This window comes from Mus caroli, chromosome 5 (genome assembly GCF_900094665.2).
Source record: "Mus caroli chromosome 5, CAROLI_EIJ_v1.1, whole genome shotgun sequence".
NCBI lineage: Eukaryota > Metazoa > Chordata > Mammalia > Rodentia > Muridae > Mus > Mus caroli.
In genome coordinates, this window is record NC_034574.1 from 140,645,192 (window position 1) to 140,659,669 (window position 14,478).

At 47.2% G+C, this 14,478-nt stretch overlaps 3 protein-coding genes across 5 annotated transcripts in view; 2 read left to right on the forward strand and 1 right to left on the reverse strand.

Annotated features, from left to right (window-relative positions):
• The window catches only part of Lnx2 (ligand of numb-protein X 2), a 61,022-nt gene extending 50,615 nt beyond the window's left edge, over window positions 1-10,407 (reverse strand). The window contains exon 1 of one of the 3 annotated variants that reach the window (XM_021161839.2): window positions 10,253-10,407. The gene's annotated coding sequence lies outside the window, so the exon portion shown is untranslated. Of the gene's footprint in view, window positions 1-10,233 lie in introns of all 3 variants that reach the window. The other 2 variants (XM_029477262.1, XM_029477263.1) reach the window with 2 other exon arrangements.
• A 768-nt stretch (window positions 10,408-11,175) lies between these two features.
• Polr1d (RNA polymerase I and III subunit D) lies at window positions 11,176-12,914 on the forward strand. Its single transcript, XM_021161840.1, has 2 exons — window positions 11,176-11,520; window positions 12,367-12,914. The coding sequence occupies exons 1-2, from the start codon at window positions 11,495-11,497 to the stop codon at window positions 12,740-12,742; spliced, it is 402 nt and encodes a 133-aa protein (XP_021017499.1). The 5' UTR covers window positions 11,176-11,494; the 3' UTR covers window positions 12,743-12,914.
• Window positions 11,176-14,478, forward strand: part of LOC110293941 (protein POLR1D-like) — a 33,946-nt gene continuing 30,643 nt past the window's right edge. The window contains exon 1 of the mRNA XM_021161841.1: window positions 11,176-11,520. Within this exon, the coding sequence (XP_021017500.1) occupies window positions 11,495-11,520 (26 nt within the window). The 5' untranslated portion in view covers window positions 11,176-11,494. The remainder of the gene's footprint in view (window positions 11,521-14,478) is intronic.

The following is a 14,478-nucleotide window of genomic DNA, read 5'->3' on the forward strand; positions in this document are numbered from 1 at the left end:
ATTGGCTACTGTTAGACTCCGCCCTGCTGATGGGGGTGTCCAGCTCCGGGGGCAAGTTTGATTGGCTACTGTTAGACTCCGCCCTGCTGATGGGGCTGTCCAGCTCCGGGGGGGGGGGCAAGTTTGATTGACTACTGTTAGACTCCGCCCTGCTGATGGGGGTGTCCAGCTCCGGGGCAAGTTTGGTTGTTGCCTTCAGAATATTTAATTTCTTCTTTCGTCTTCTTTACACGTGACTACTTAACCAACACCAACCCACCGACAGCTCTTGGGGCCCTAGCAGAATTCCAAATGTCACACAATCACAGAGACTATCTGCAGCTGGCCAATTCACACAGCTGCTAGAGCCCAAGGCAAATCAGCATCAGCTGCTGCGGACCATCTAAAGCAGCCCCGTACCCCACACCTCGGATTAAAACGAAAACATATTCTTATATACTTCTGAGGTTTTTTTTAAAGAAACAAAAATTCTAGGGCTGGAGAGATGGCTCAGCAGCTGAGAGCACTGACTGCTCTTCCAGAGGTCCTGAGTTCAATTCCCAGCAACCACATGGTGGCTCACAACCATCCATAATGAGATCTGATGCCTTCTTCTGGTGTGTCTGAAGAGAGGGACAGTGTACTCACATATATAAAATAAAGTTAACCAAAAAAAAAAAAAATTCTTAAAAACCCAAATTAAAAATTCCTAAACTGTCACTATAATCTGCTATAAATAAATAAATTTTATATACATATGTTTTCTATAAATAGTTTCCATACTGTGGTGATTAATAATTGTCAACATGACAGGTTTAGAATAAACCAGAAAAAGGACTTCTGGCATAATTACAGATGGACTAGTTAGTGTCTTATTTATGTTTCTATTGCTGCGAGGAGACACCAAGACTAAGGAATTTATAAAAGAAATGTGCTAACAAGTTCAGAGGGTGAATCCATGATCATCACAGCAGGAAACACGGCAGACAGGAAGACAGGTTCGGCACTGGAGCAGTACCTGACAGTCCACATCTGATTCCAAAGTTTCGTCAGAGAGTGGGGGGTGGGGGGAGACTGGGCCTGGAATGGACTTTTGAAACCTAAGCCCATTCTCACTGACACACCTCCTCCATCAAGGTCATACCTCCTCCAACAAGGCACACCTCCCAATCTGTCCTAAACAATTCCACCTACTAGGGATCAAGCATTAGGACATACAGGAGCCTCTGTGGGCCGTACTTAGGCAAGCCACCACTAGGTTAGCCTCTAGGCTCGTCTGGGAGGCAAGCCTAAATTAGGTTCGCTGCGATGAGAACACTGCATCCTGGGCCTAGACTGAAGACAAAGAAAGGGGATGCACATGAGCACCCGGACCACTCTGCTTCCTGGCTATGGGTGAACTATCCTCACCCACCTCAAGCCCTGCCACTCTGACTCCCTTGTCATGATGGAAAATGGTCTAGAATCGTGAGCCAAAACACATACCTGTTCTCCATTCAGTTGACACCTATTGTTTTCTTTAAAAGTTTACATTTGCAAAAAAAAACCCACACTATTATATTTTTATATTTCCTCAAAGGTAGAAAAGTCATCCAAACGTAATATAATACCCCAAAAAAGGAGTGAGCCACCGTTTCAGACAAATTTTCCCCCCCCCCCTNTTTTTTTTTTTTTTTTGGTTTTTCGAGACAGGGTTTCTCTGTGTAGCCCTGGCTGTCCTAGAACTCACTTTGTAGACCAGGCTGGCCTCGAACTCAAGAAATCCGCCTGCCTCTGCCTCCCAAGTGCTGGGATTAAAGGCGTGCTCCACCACACCCAGCTAATTTATCCCTATTTTTAATAAAAACTGAATCAGTCTATTTAAGCATATTAACTATCTCAACTATAACGGAAGCACAAAGTTTAAAATCAGAGAAATGCTTGGAGTCAATGCATGCTTCACACGAGACCTGCTCAGCTCGCTCTGAAATCCACCCAACAGTGCTCAAGGATGCAGATGCTGACCGAACACATTACATACCCATCACAGGGACACAGGGCACACCACTGGCTCTCCTATAACTAGCTGGTCCTCACTGGTTTTATTTCAGATTCTGTTAAGCCTAGACAATTGCTTCCATATAAGAAACACGAAGGATAAAGGAATCTTAAAACAGTACACAGGGGTGCACGGTTCGGGAGCTACGTCCTAGCCCAGTCCCTGCCACCAACCACCCCCATCTGGCGTTGAAACCAGACTATGTATTTCAAAACTTTTCCTTCTACAGCTACAGTCTAAGAGACTGTATTTTATGGACCTTAATCTTACATCATATATAAAAATAGACTCCAAATAGATTGAAGACTTCACTGTAAGACCTAACACGATACAACTCCAGGGATTGGGTTGGGGGAGCAAGGAAAAATTGTCATGAGAAACATGACCTCAAAGGTACGGGCTGACCAATGGGGCACACCAAGCTAAAATCTTCTGCATACCCATGGAAACAGCCGGTAGGGTGAAAAGGCAACAAGAGCCAGTATTCGCAAACCAGATCTGCCAAGGAGTTAATATCCAAAATGCATTTAGAACTCCAAGTACTCAGAAGTGGATAGAGAACTGGAAAGCACTTTCTACAATGATATACAAATGGCCACCAAGTATGGCAAGATATGCAAAGTCACTGGCTGCAGAGATGAGATCAAGCCAGAAAGGTGTTGCCTCATATCCATTAGGATGGCTCCGACCCAACAGAGCAGAAGGCTGTAAGTGCTGCTGAGGCTGCAGAGAGGTGGGAGTGTGCGCTACTGGCAGGGCTGTAGGACGGTACAACCAAGTGTGGGAAACAGGAGGGGCTTCAAACGTCACAAATAGAACTGACACTTCATCTATCAACTGCATTCCTGATGGATGATATTTGCACGCTTATGGTCATAGGAACGTCATGCAAAGCACCAAAGAGGTAAAGGAAGCCAGAATTCCATTGGCACATAAATGGCTAAACAACATGTGGTATATTCCATATGGGAAAATTTTTCTGTCATTAAAAAAAAAAAAAAAAAGGAAGGAATTTCTGTCACATGCTACAACACAAATGAACCCTGAGGTCATGCGGCTGGCAAAACAATCTGCAAACATTCCCCATCTTCCACATGAGATACCTAAAGTTGTCAAATGCATTGAGACAGAAAGGAGATGTGTGTCGGAGCTGGGAGGGCGGGGATGGAAAGATGCACATGGGAAAAAGTTTCTATCTGCAACACAAAAAAAACCCTTCGGTGATCTGGTTCACAATATATTAAGCACAATATACTTAAACATGCTTAGGAAAAAATGAAGCACCATAAAAGTGTTCCATTTGTACGATTCTGGCAGGATTCCTTTCAGTAAACCACTCAGTAAATGAAGCATTTGGACTGACACACGTTATAAGTGCTAAATATTTCATCAGATTTCAAATAGTGATGGACATAAAATAATGTGAACTCTCAGTCGTAGCTTGTGATGGCACATTAATGCAGCTTGTGAAACATTTATGCAAACTTCAATATAGGAAAATCTTTAAGAACGTGTGCTGCTGAGAACAATAAGGGGAGCCCTGGGGTCAGGGGAACCGTCCTGTCTGCTGTGGGATTAATATTAGACCGTTTTTTTACCGACTGGTGTGGGAGAGGAAGGAAGACAAGGAGCGGAGTTAAATCGTGAGGCTCTCCTGAAAGAGAATTCAAAGGACGGAACTGAGGAGCAGATCGGGCCTTCAGTAGACCTGAGACTTCAGCAGGAAAGCTGGGAAGGGGAAAAAGAAGCCTGAGAGAAATCACAGAGGTCACTTCAGGTTCCTACCAGCCTGCCTGTGCGTGACCTAGGGGCTGGGTTAAAGTTTGTCAATGGTGAGGGTTTGGAATAATGCATGAGTTAACCAGATTAAAACCCTCACTAAGACTAGCCAGGCACAGAAGAGCAGGCCCATCCACCTCCCTGGCCTCAGCCCTTGCTGCTTCAAGTGTCACCACCTCCAATTCCTTAGGGAGGGTTTATCTTTCTAAGGCCCAATCATCTACATAGCCCTCCAACTAAACTTACAGAGGGCAGGCATCAGTGATCCCCTACTCTGCAGAAAATGGCTAGTTTTCCTCATCAACTTGACAGATGACACCTTAGATAAGAAATATGTAAGCCTATTCTATCATTTTAAGTGCTTGCTTAAAAAAAAACAGAATAGGTACGTGTATTATTTTAGTGTTTTTACCTCATCCAGTGTAACCAAAAATGTTGCCAATTCAAGATGTAATCAACATAAAAATTACTGAGGTTTATATGGGTTTCCTATTTTACACTGTTGTATTTCTCAGCACAGGGCGGTCACATTTCAGAGCGCCACAGCCAAATATGGCTAGTTAGTACAATACCGAGAGCACAGGCCTGCACCACTTCAGAGCGCTTACTAGCTTGGAACTGTGTGGTGCTGTCTCCGTTCTTAGATGAATTCTGTCTCGGGTCAGTGTCAGAACACTCTGGAGACACAAAATGGACTAAGGGGAAGGAGGGGCAGAAGGGCGGCTGAAAGAATTCCCAGAACTGAGAAAAGGCAGTGCAGGGGTGAAGACGAGCTGGAGAGAGGCTAAGGTGCCAGGGACAGCGGACGCCAGATGCTTGCTTAAGCCAGGGCTCTAGATCAGGCCATGTAGACAGCAAGCCTAGCAGATATTACCGCCACAGGGAGGGGCAGACGGGAGAGGAGCAGACAGACTGGCAAACTGTCTCTTTGAGGAGGATGGGTGCTGCGCTGCACTGGAAAGTGTGGGCCTAAGAAAGGGCTGGTGGGTGATTATGGGCAGAACAGGGACACATGTTTAATGGGATATAAGTTCCAATTGTGGAAAACACCAAGGTACCAAATGAAGAGGAACTGGAAGCCAGGGGTATGTAGTCACTCTGCTTTCAATCATTATCGTCTCCTCCCTGGGAGGGCTTCTAAGATTTGCATCTCTCCAGAGGTAGAAACCCTGCTCGTGGTGTTTCGCACTCAGCACCGATCACGTGGCACAGGCTTACCGATCTGGCAGGCAGACTTGAGTTGAAAACTGAAGTTTAAAGAGTGAAATCACACAGAGGAGAAACATGGTAGTGTTACGACACTTAAAGATGACTTAAAGGAAAGGTTCCACAGGATCAGAGCCATGGTGACGTATGTGGTTTAATTGATGAGGGACGATTCTGATGAAGAATTAAATTTTAATTGAGACTTTGTGGCCAAAATCTGATGAGATGGGTATTTCTCAGATTTACTAATAGCCAACATAAAAATCTTTATTATCATGAAGTACAACTTTTTTTTTAACCTAAGAATATGGGTCCTCAAAATTTGGTTATAAACTTTTTTACCACAGTCCACTTTTGGGTACCATATTATTTCAAAAACCTCCCCGCATGCCTTTTAGATAGATAGGGTTTCTCTAGGACCCTATCTATCTTTAGGCTGTCCTAGCACTAGGCATATGTCTCTACTTCTCATTTCTGCCCAGACTAAAAAAACTCCAAATTTTCACTCACAAATTTTCTCCTGAGGGAAATGGCCTGTTGAGGTAACATTCTAAAACGCCCAGGCTGGGGCAATAGAACTATCTAATAACCAGCCTTCTCTGGACACATTTCTGTCTAGATCCTCAATTATCCCCACAGAGATGCCAGAGGCTCTCCCGGGGAGCTCTCCCAGTAACTAGGAAGCCGTGGTCAGTAACCTATGAACAAGGTTATGTGGCCTGTGTGTCATGCAGTTAATACTGAACTATGACACAGAGGTCATCTCTCTCCATTGGAGAACTTACCACGCCCCACAGCTATGGAGGTGAACTGCGAAAAGCGAATAATTACAGTATCTCACGTGGAAACAGCTGGCTCAGACAACCATCAGCTCTCACCCACTGTATCTTCTTAAAGGCTTGCAAATACTGTGGGGCCTCTTGTCACAACGCATTCTTTTGTTTCCCTCTGAACAAACATATGCAGGAAGGCAGACCAAAGCTGGTAGGCTCATTCCTTCACGTACACACATACACACACACATACACACACACACTTTTTTTTTTTTTTTAACGTATCTGGGGGATTTACAGTGAACACAACAGATGGAATCTTTGCTCCAGAAATCAAACAATCTAAAAGATAAAACTATAACCCATTGGGGTTTTTCCAGGTCACACAAACTGGGCTTCCGAAGGGGGTTGTCACTCTGTAGTAAAGGACTAAAAGGTCCTCTGAATAACTCATTAGGCTAAGAGCTCTCATCTTCCCGATCCAACCAGCCCAAAAGTTTACACGACCTCAGATCTTTCCTGTTTCTGCTGCTGCCTAAGGGAAGCTAAAGGAGATTTGTTTTCTGAAACTTTCTAGGTCCTTCATCAGTCAAGCGTAGACCCGGAGAACACGACAATTACAATCCTATGTGTAAGGTATGTGCAAGTGTATGTGTGTGTGTGTGTGTGTGTGTGTGTAATTTTTCACTTGGCACCACTTTTTTATTTTTTATTTTTATTTAAAAAAAATTTTTTTTTTTTTTTTGTTTTTTGAGACAGGGTTTCTCTATATAGCCCTGGCTGTCCTGAAACTCACTCAGTAGAACCAGGCTGGCTTCCAACTCAGAAATCTGCCTGCCTCTGCCCCCCAAGTGCTGGGATTTAAGGCGTGCCCACCACTGCCTGGCTGGCACCACTTTTAAGTTAACCTATGAAGTAAGAGCTCTCCCATCCTTCTTGCCTACAAGAAGGCAGATCCGGAAGGATCAGTAGTTCAGGAAGCAAGGGGGAAATGTTGCACACTTCTGCATAGTAAGAAGGATTTGAGCTGGAAAGTGGGGGATGGGAGAGTGGTGACCAGAAAGCAGAAAAAGAGAAGGAATCAGAGCCAACTAGTGTAAGAACTTGGGATTCTCCTTTGATGATGACCAAAATTATTCTGGTGGGGTTGGGGTGGGCAGGCCAGGGTCTTGCTATGTAGCCCTGGCTGTCCTGAAACTTGAAATACAGGCCAGGCTGGCCTTAAACTCAGATCAGCCTGCCCCTGCCTTCCAAGAGCTGAGATTAAAAAACGTGTGTTGCCACACCAAGGTGTGGTTTTGTCATTTCATTTCTTTAATTTTGGGGGTTTACTTGCTTGTTTAGACAGGGTTTCCTGTGTACCCCTGGCTGTCATGGCTCTCACTCTGTAAACCAGGATGGGCTCAAACTCAGAGATATGACTGCCTCTGCCTCCCAAGAGCTGGGATTGAAGCCGTGCCACCACCACCAGGGCTGTTTTTGTAATTTTTTTTTAAAGATTTATTTATTTATTTATTATATGTAAGTACACTGTCGCTGTCTTCAGACACACCAGAAGAGGGTGTCAGATCATTACGGATGGTTGTGAGCCACCATGTGGTTGCTGGGATTTGAACTCTGGACCTTTGAAAGAACTAAGAACTGTCGGGTGCTCTTACCCACTGAGCCATCTCACCAGCCCTGTTTTTGTAATTTTTAAAGACAGGATTCCACTATGCACCCACAGGCTGGCCTCAAACTCATGGCAATCTTCTTTCGTCATCGTCTCTGGAATGAATGAGATTACAGTTGTGTGTCTCCACACCCAGCTCCGAAACGCACCTGCCATTCCACATGAACACCCCACCAGCACTGCTCTTAAACTCCGCCTTCCCCTGTCCCCAAATCTCAGAGTTTACCACACACATCTAAAAAGACTTTATGGAAAAAGCCTCTGTTTTCTCTCTTCTTTCCAGGCTTCTCTTGCGATGTCTATCCAACATGCTGGGTTGACACATCAGGCAGCTCACTGAGCCTGAGCTGGACTTCCAAGTGGTTTAAACTGCTCCTTCTCAAGCCTCCACCATCCCGCTACCTCGCCAGTACTGTTGTCATTAAAGGAACAACTAATATTTATTCAGTACTTGGAATGCACCTCAGACTGTGTCAAGGGTATTACATGCGTAATTTCACCTGATCCTTAAACCTTACTAAACAGTACCATGACTACTTCCTGCCTGTTAGGGAATCAAAACCCAGATGGAATAGTAATTTGAAAGGCAACTGGAAGAACCTGACCCCTATTTTGCCTCCATAAGCAGCTTAACTAGTCCCTCCCTGCCCCCTCACCCCCCAAAAAACAGGAATCACAGAGCATAGTGGTACATGCCTTTAATCCCAGCGCTCTGGGAGGCAGAGGCAGGGGGATCTCTGTGAGTTTGAGGCCAGCTTGGTCTCCAGAGTGAGTTCCAGGACAGTTAGAGTAAAACTCTGTCTCTAAAACAAAAACAGAAAACAGACAGACAAACTAACAAAACCAGGGATCATCTTTCATTACTCCTACCTAGTCACTCACCTACGAGTCCACCCCTCCTGAATGCCACACCAGCTTTCTTCAGACTGGTGGTGACAAGCTCTGGATGAGGTTTTACTGAGCCAGGGCCAAAACTATTTTTATTTTTTCGGGTTTCCAAATCCTACCAGACTAAAAACCGCTAAAGAACAAAGAGAGGGTAATAAACCCTTTGCAAACACGTATTACATGCACAGAGACGATGGAGTAGCAGTCCCATGCTGCTTTGCCACTGTCCTCCAGCCTGCTGCAGTTATCTTTATGGAATGCAAATCTTACCACAGCATCTTCCTGCTTGAAACGAACACCTCACTCTCACTGACCGGATGAGGTGTCCAAACGTCTTGAGGAATTACACAAAATCCTTTCTTTTTATTATTTCAACAGATATCTAAGGGTCCACTTGTAGAATGTACCATGAACCCCTACCTAAGATAAACAACAAACCAGCCCCCCATTGCTTTAGCCCCAAACATCGTGTCCTTCGGACGAACCATATGCACAGCAGATGATGTCACACTCTACGGCTTTAAGCATTTAGGATGTTCCCAGAGAAATCTGAAGACTGCCTAGGATGTCTCTGGCACATCCTAGGTAGAAATGAGTTTAAGCTCCCACATCACTTTGTTCAATTTCCTTTCAGGTAATGGACTAAGAAGTATATGGACACTGACAACTCTAGGCAAGAAATTCCCTTTCACCAAAGTCTGGAAAGCGGACACGGAGTAGCTAAATGTTCCTACAACGAAAAGGCTCAAACTTGAAGCTTAGAGAAACAAACCATGGACTTAGTGGATGGACTGAATTAAAAGCAATGTGACTCTAGAGCTGCTCTGACTTGGCCTACATTTGACCCCTCTGGGAAAACTCACATGGAATTTGGACAGGCTAAAACGGCAAAACCTTGTGAGCTCAACAATGATTTGCCGGCCAAATAGGACACTAGATTTACCCTCCTTCTTTCTTTACCTGCCAAAGTCCTTTTCTCCAAAGGTGTGGGGGAGGGTTTTCAAACCTATCAAAGCAAACAGGATTGACCTACTGAGATCCAACTGCGTCTGTGCTATGTCACTGAACAGGCTAGAGAAAAAGCAAATTGTGTCCTGGGAAGGAGGCCAATGTCTAAGTAGTGTGACTGAAAAGAATGTGACATTCTTAAAGTGAAGGCAGTTTGGATAAACTGGAGCTCACGGTTGCCTCCAACTACCCTTGCCATTGGTTTCTGGGATTTTTTTTTTTTTTTTCAAAGAAAAATTGGCGGGGTGTAGGGCACACGCCTTTCTAACCCTACAGCACTCAAGAAAGAGGCGGATCTCTGTGAGTTCCAGGCTAGCCAAGGCTACAGAGAGAGAAGAAGAAAAATTGATTTGATAAAGCCACGCGGAAGCGTCCTTAAGGCTCCTGGCAAACACACACTCTGAAATGCAAACGGAAATACTAGAACACTCCATTAAAAAGTCCTTGCGTGAAACGTGGCAGAAAGCTTTGAAAAGCCAGCGATGTCTTTCCCAAGAGGTGCTTTGTGCGCAAATGCTTCCAAATCGGGACTCATATTTTGGAAATTATACCCCCCACGCTCCCAAACATGTCAAATCTGAAGAGAAAGGTGAGAATTCCCCCGCAACAGGCTGGGGCAGGGAGGAGGGTGCCTCTCTGCTCATCCCTTCCAGGGAACAAAACCAGAGGGCAGCTAGCTAGCGCCACTCTGGCTCCCGACAACGTGCAGACGCAAAGTGCAAGAACTCGTCCCCAGACCTCCATGTCTTGAAAAGCGAGAGGCGCGCAGACCTGCATCGGGGTTCCTGGCACCCGCACCCGCACCGGGCCGGGCCAGACAGCACGCGGCCCCCAGCGGTTCCCCAGATGGTCCCCCCTACCCTGACGCCACACCCCGTCACCGCCCGCACCTGAGGCGAAGTAACTCACTGAGGGAAAGCGGCGGGCTCCCCGCGGGAGCGCTGACGAGGACGCCGCCCGGCTCCGCTCCGCCGGGACTCGCCGCCGCCGATTTCCAGGCGAGAAGCAAAGTCCGGCCAAGACTTTACTTCTCAACCGCCCCTGCTGCCTTTCCCCTCGGGGGCGAGCGCAGAGGCCCAACCCGACACGCACCTGAGCCAATCAACGGCGGACAAAGGCGGGACTAAGAGCGGGCTCGGAGCCTCTCGACCAATCAAGGAGTTCGAGGGGCCGGGTCGGCCCTGCTCATCACCCCCGTGTTAGAGTGAGCGCGTTCCGCCCTCCGCCATCGCTCCCGGCCGGATTCTCCCTCTCAGACACACAGAGAAGACGCTCGGGAAGTGTCTGCGTGCACCCCTGGAGCGCCGCGCCGGGCGTGGGACAGCTGAAGGGAGGGGAGGGCTGCGGGACCAGGCTGTGGGAGAACAGGTGGCGCGGGGCGGCTGACGTGTAGGTGTGCAGGGCGAGGGGACAGCTGGGTGGGGCGGGGACCCAGCCTGGCCAGGGTCAGGTGGGAGCTGGGAGGATGCACCTGAGGAGAAGGGCGGTTCCTTGGGATCAAAGGGAAAAGGAGCTGCCAGTCCCACCGCGTGAGCTCCCGAGGAAGGAGGGCGGTGCTCCAAACTCTCACTTCTCTCGCAAAAGAAAGACCATCGCAGCCCTTGCACCTAGTGGAGATGTACATTTGCACCCCAGGGAGAAAATTAAAAAACCCACAGTATCGTCAGGAAAGTCATCTCTGCACAACAGTCTCTCTTTTTCAAGGTGCCCCATGAAAGGCCCCTGAGGACTCAAGTCCTGGGAATAGCCAGCCCTGGGGCAGTCCGGTTCCTGGAGATCCTAGCAGGCCAGAGATCCGACTCCGACTCTTTTTAAATAGCAGGTGTCTCGGGGCGACAGGTGAGAGCCTGTGCTCTTCGGTGGCACTTGGGGACAGGCTGTGCCCGGCAGCTGGCTTAGCTTCCGCAGTTCCAGGTGAGCGGTCCTGCCCGCGCCTGGGCGTGGTCGGGGGCGGGACCCGTCTTAGCCCCGCCCATAGAGGGCCCTGCCGCGCCGCTGCGGCTCCGCCCCCCTCCTTCCGTCATCCGCTTCTTCCGTCGGTGGTTTCTTCCTTCCTGCCTTGTCCCGCACCTTTCGCGACATGGGGAAGAGCTTCCATTTCGCCAGCGCCACCTGAGGATTTCCTGGAGCCGCCACCCCCCACCTCCCGCGATGGAAGACGATCAGGAGCTGGAGAGGTAAGGGCGGAGGGGAAGAGTGGAGTGGGGGCGGCGGGTCGGGCCAGCGAAGCGGGTGGCGAAGGGGCACGCGGCCGACTGCGGCCCGGCGTGGCGGCTAGGCCTGACCCCAGGCGCTGGGGAAGGAAGGAGAGAGAGTATAGCGGGCCGGGTTGGGAAGAGGGAGGAGCCGTGGGTTTATTTATAACAGAAAAGCCCAGAGGGATGCTAGCCATCCGGGAGAGGAGAGAAGTTGGGAATCCAAGCTGTAAGTCCCAAACTGCCACCACCCCCATTAGAACTGCCTCGTGTAAGGTCACGCACCGGGCCAGCCGTCCCGAGTGGCGGGCCTGGCGTGTTTAAGTTGACTAAAGTTACTGCAACTCCGCTCTGTGCAGACTGCTTATAAATTCTCTCTGTCCACCAAATTCTCCCTCCTATTAAACTTTCCACTTCCTTTAACTTAGTAGTTTCCTTACCTCTTTCAATGGGAGCCGTAACTGAGCCTGCCACCCTGATAACTTGTGGTTGCCATTTTTATGCTAAAGTAATCGTGGTTTTTATGCCTGTCAACTCCCTTTTCATCTTGCAGCTAGGGCCTACCCTATTGTAACTCTGCCCCTTTCTTTTGCTCTATCCGAAGAAAGATTTTGCAAACATTTAACTTGGTGGGTTTTTTTTTTTTTCTGAGATGACACCGCCCCCCCCCCTCCCGTTGCTGGAGTCAAATGAAGTAGGGAAAAACTGGAGTTAAATATCTATGACTAGAAGTGTGGAGGCAGGAGAATGAGGCAGTGAATCATAAAAAGTTAATCAGAAAACGATATTCCATGTGACCTTATTCTTACAAAAAAAATATGTGTGTAGAAAAATATCAGGATTGAAGACCTCAATGGCTGAAGGCGAGAGGAAGACAGCCCTGGAAATGGTCCAGGCAGCTGGAACAGATAGACAGTGTGTGACATTTGTCCTGCACGAGGAGGACCATACACTAGGAAACTGTCTGCGGTACATAATCATGAAGAACCCGGAAGTGGAATTTTGTGGTTACACTACGACCCATCCTTCAGAGAGCAAAATTAATTTGCGAATTCAGACCCGGGGTGCCCTTCCAGCTGTTGAGCCGTTTCAGAAAGGCCTGAATGAGCTCTTGAATGTCTGCCAGCATGTGCTTGTCAAGTTTGAGGCCAGCATAAAGGACTATAAAGCTATAAAGGCAAGCAAAAAGGAGCCCACATTCTAGTCCCTCGTGCAGGGTACAAGCAGGACCACCCTCAGGATGGTGCAGAACCCAGAATTGTGATTGCAGCATGTTCTGTCCTGTAGGAAAATGTGGCTCTAGCTATTGACCCATACAGCTGTTGGAATCTCTGCAAGTATATTTGCCTAATAAATTCTCTCTTTTGGTTAAACTAGTTTTGAGTGCTTTCTCTTCCTTGAACCTAGATGAACCCCAAGGATGGTGTCACCCTCTTAATTGAACCAACACTAAAAGTGAGCAAACAGATAATTGGGCCAAGGTAGGGGTTTTGAACTCACTCTGTAGACCAGGCTGGCCTCGAACTCAGAAGTCCGCCTGCCTCTGCCTCCCAAGTGCTGGGGTTAAAGGCGTGCACCACCACGCCCGGCTTGATCACAGATCTTAAAGAGTCTCTTTATTTCCATATGATTGAGGTGCTCAGGAAAGGAGAAGTGACATAGAACAAGACCCAGGAGACTAACTAGAAGGAAGACTGGCAGAGGGACTTGAATTTTTTTTTTTTAACATTTTATTCATTATTTGTGTACACAAACTTGCCATGGCACACAGATGGGAGTCTCTTCTCTCCTTCCACCATATCGGAGCCACTTGGTGATTGCTGGGCTTGGCCGCAAGCCCCTGTACCCACTAAGCCATCTCACTTTTTTTTTTAACTAATGTAAATGCATCTTTTGATACGATTAGTAGACTACCTTAAGGGTGAAGATAATATGAAGTGCTCTTCAGAATTTTAATTGGTATCAGGCTCTACTTTGTAGCATTAGTGGGGTAGATGTCAGTTTCCTGCTTGAATTCCAGAACACTAATGAAATGTATAGGTGCAGCATGAGTAAACCAATGTTTATTAGGTTTTGTGCAGGCATGTTTGTGTGCATATGCATGTGTGCATATGGAGGCCAGAAGTTCCGTTAAGGATGGCTCATCAGGAGCCAGCAACTTACTTTTGGTTGGTTAGTTTTGAGGCAGTTCCACTAACTAGCCCTGGCTGACTTAGAGCACACATGGTAAGCTTGCCTTTGCCCTAGTTTCTCACAAGCTGGGTTAAGGGCTTTTGTCAGTTAGGCTAGGAACCCACTTATATCTGTCTCCTGAGCACTGGGGTTGGTTGCAAGCTTAACAAATCTACCCAACTTTTAAGTTCTGGAGGTTAAAATCAGATCCTTACATTTTGTAACAAGTGCTTCAGCGACTGAGCTGTCTCTCCAGCTTCAACTTCTAATTATTGGAAAAACTGGAATTACCAGGTAACAATTGTAGTCTTTAGGTAGGTGTATTAAATAGAGCCCAGGGTTACATAGAAGAGATAATATTTGATAGAAAGTCAGGATTTGGAAGAGCAGAATTCTGTACAGAAGAAATGACATTTTGGGAAACTTAAAATATTAACAAAGCATATCACATCCAAGAGTCATCTGGTTTATCTCTTTAATCCTGTCTTGTAAGTATCCTACCCAGGTGTGACTTAATTCACCCGAAATATCTGTCGGCCCTTGAGCAGAGTCACCTCCCGCTCTAGAGCTTTGTTGCTTTGGGATCTTTAGTGATGCCTGTCTTCAATCAGAACTTCATTGTCTGCCAGGGATGATGATGTATGCCTGTAAACTTAGCATTAAAAAGATGCAAACAGCCGGGCGTGGTGGCGCACACCTTTAATCCCAGCACTTGGGAGGCAGAGGCAGGCGGATTTCTGAGTTCGAGGCCAGCCTGGTCTACAGAGT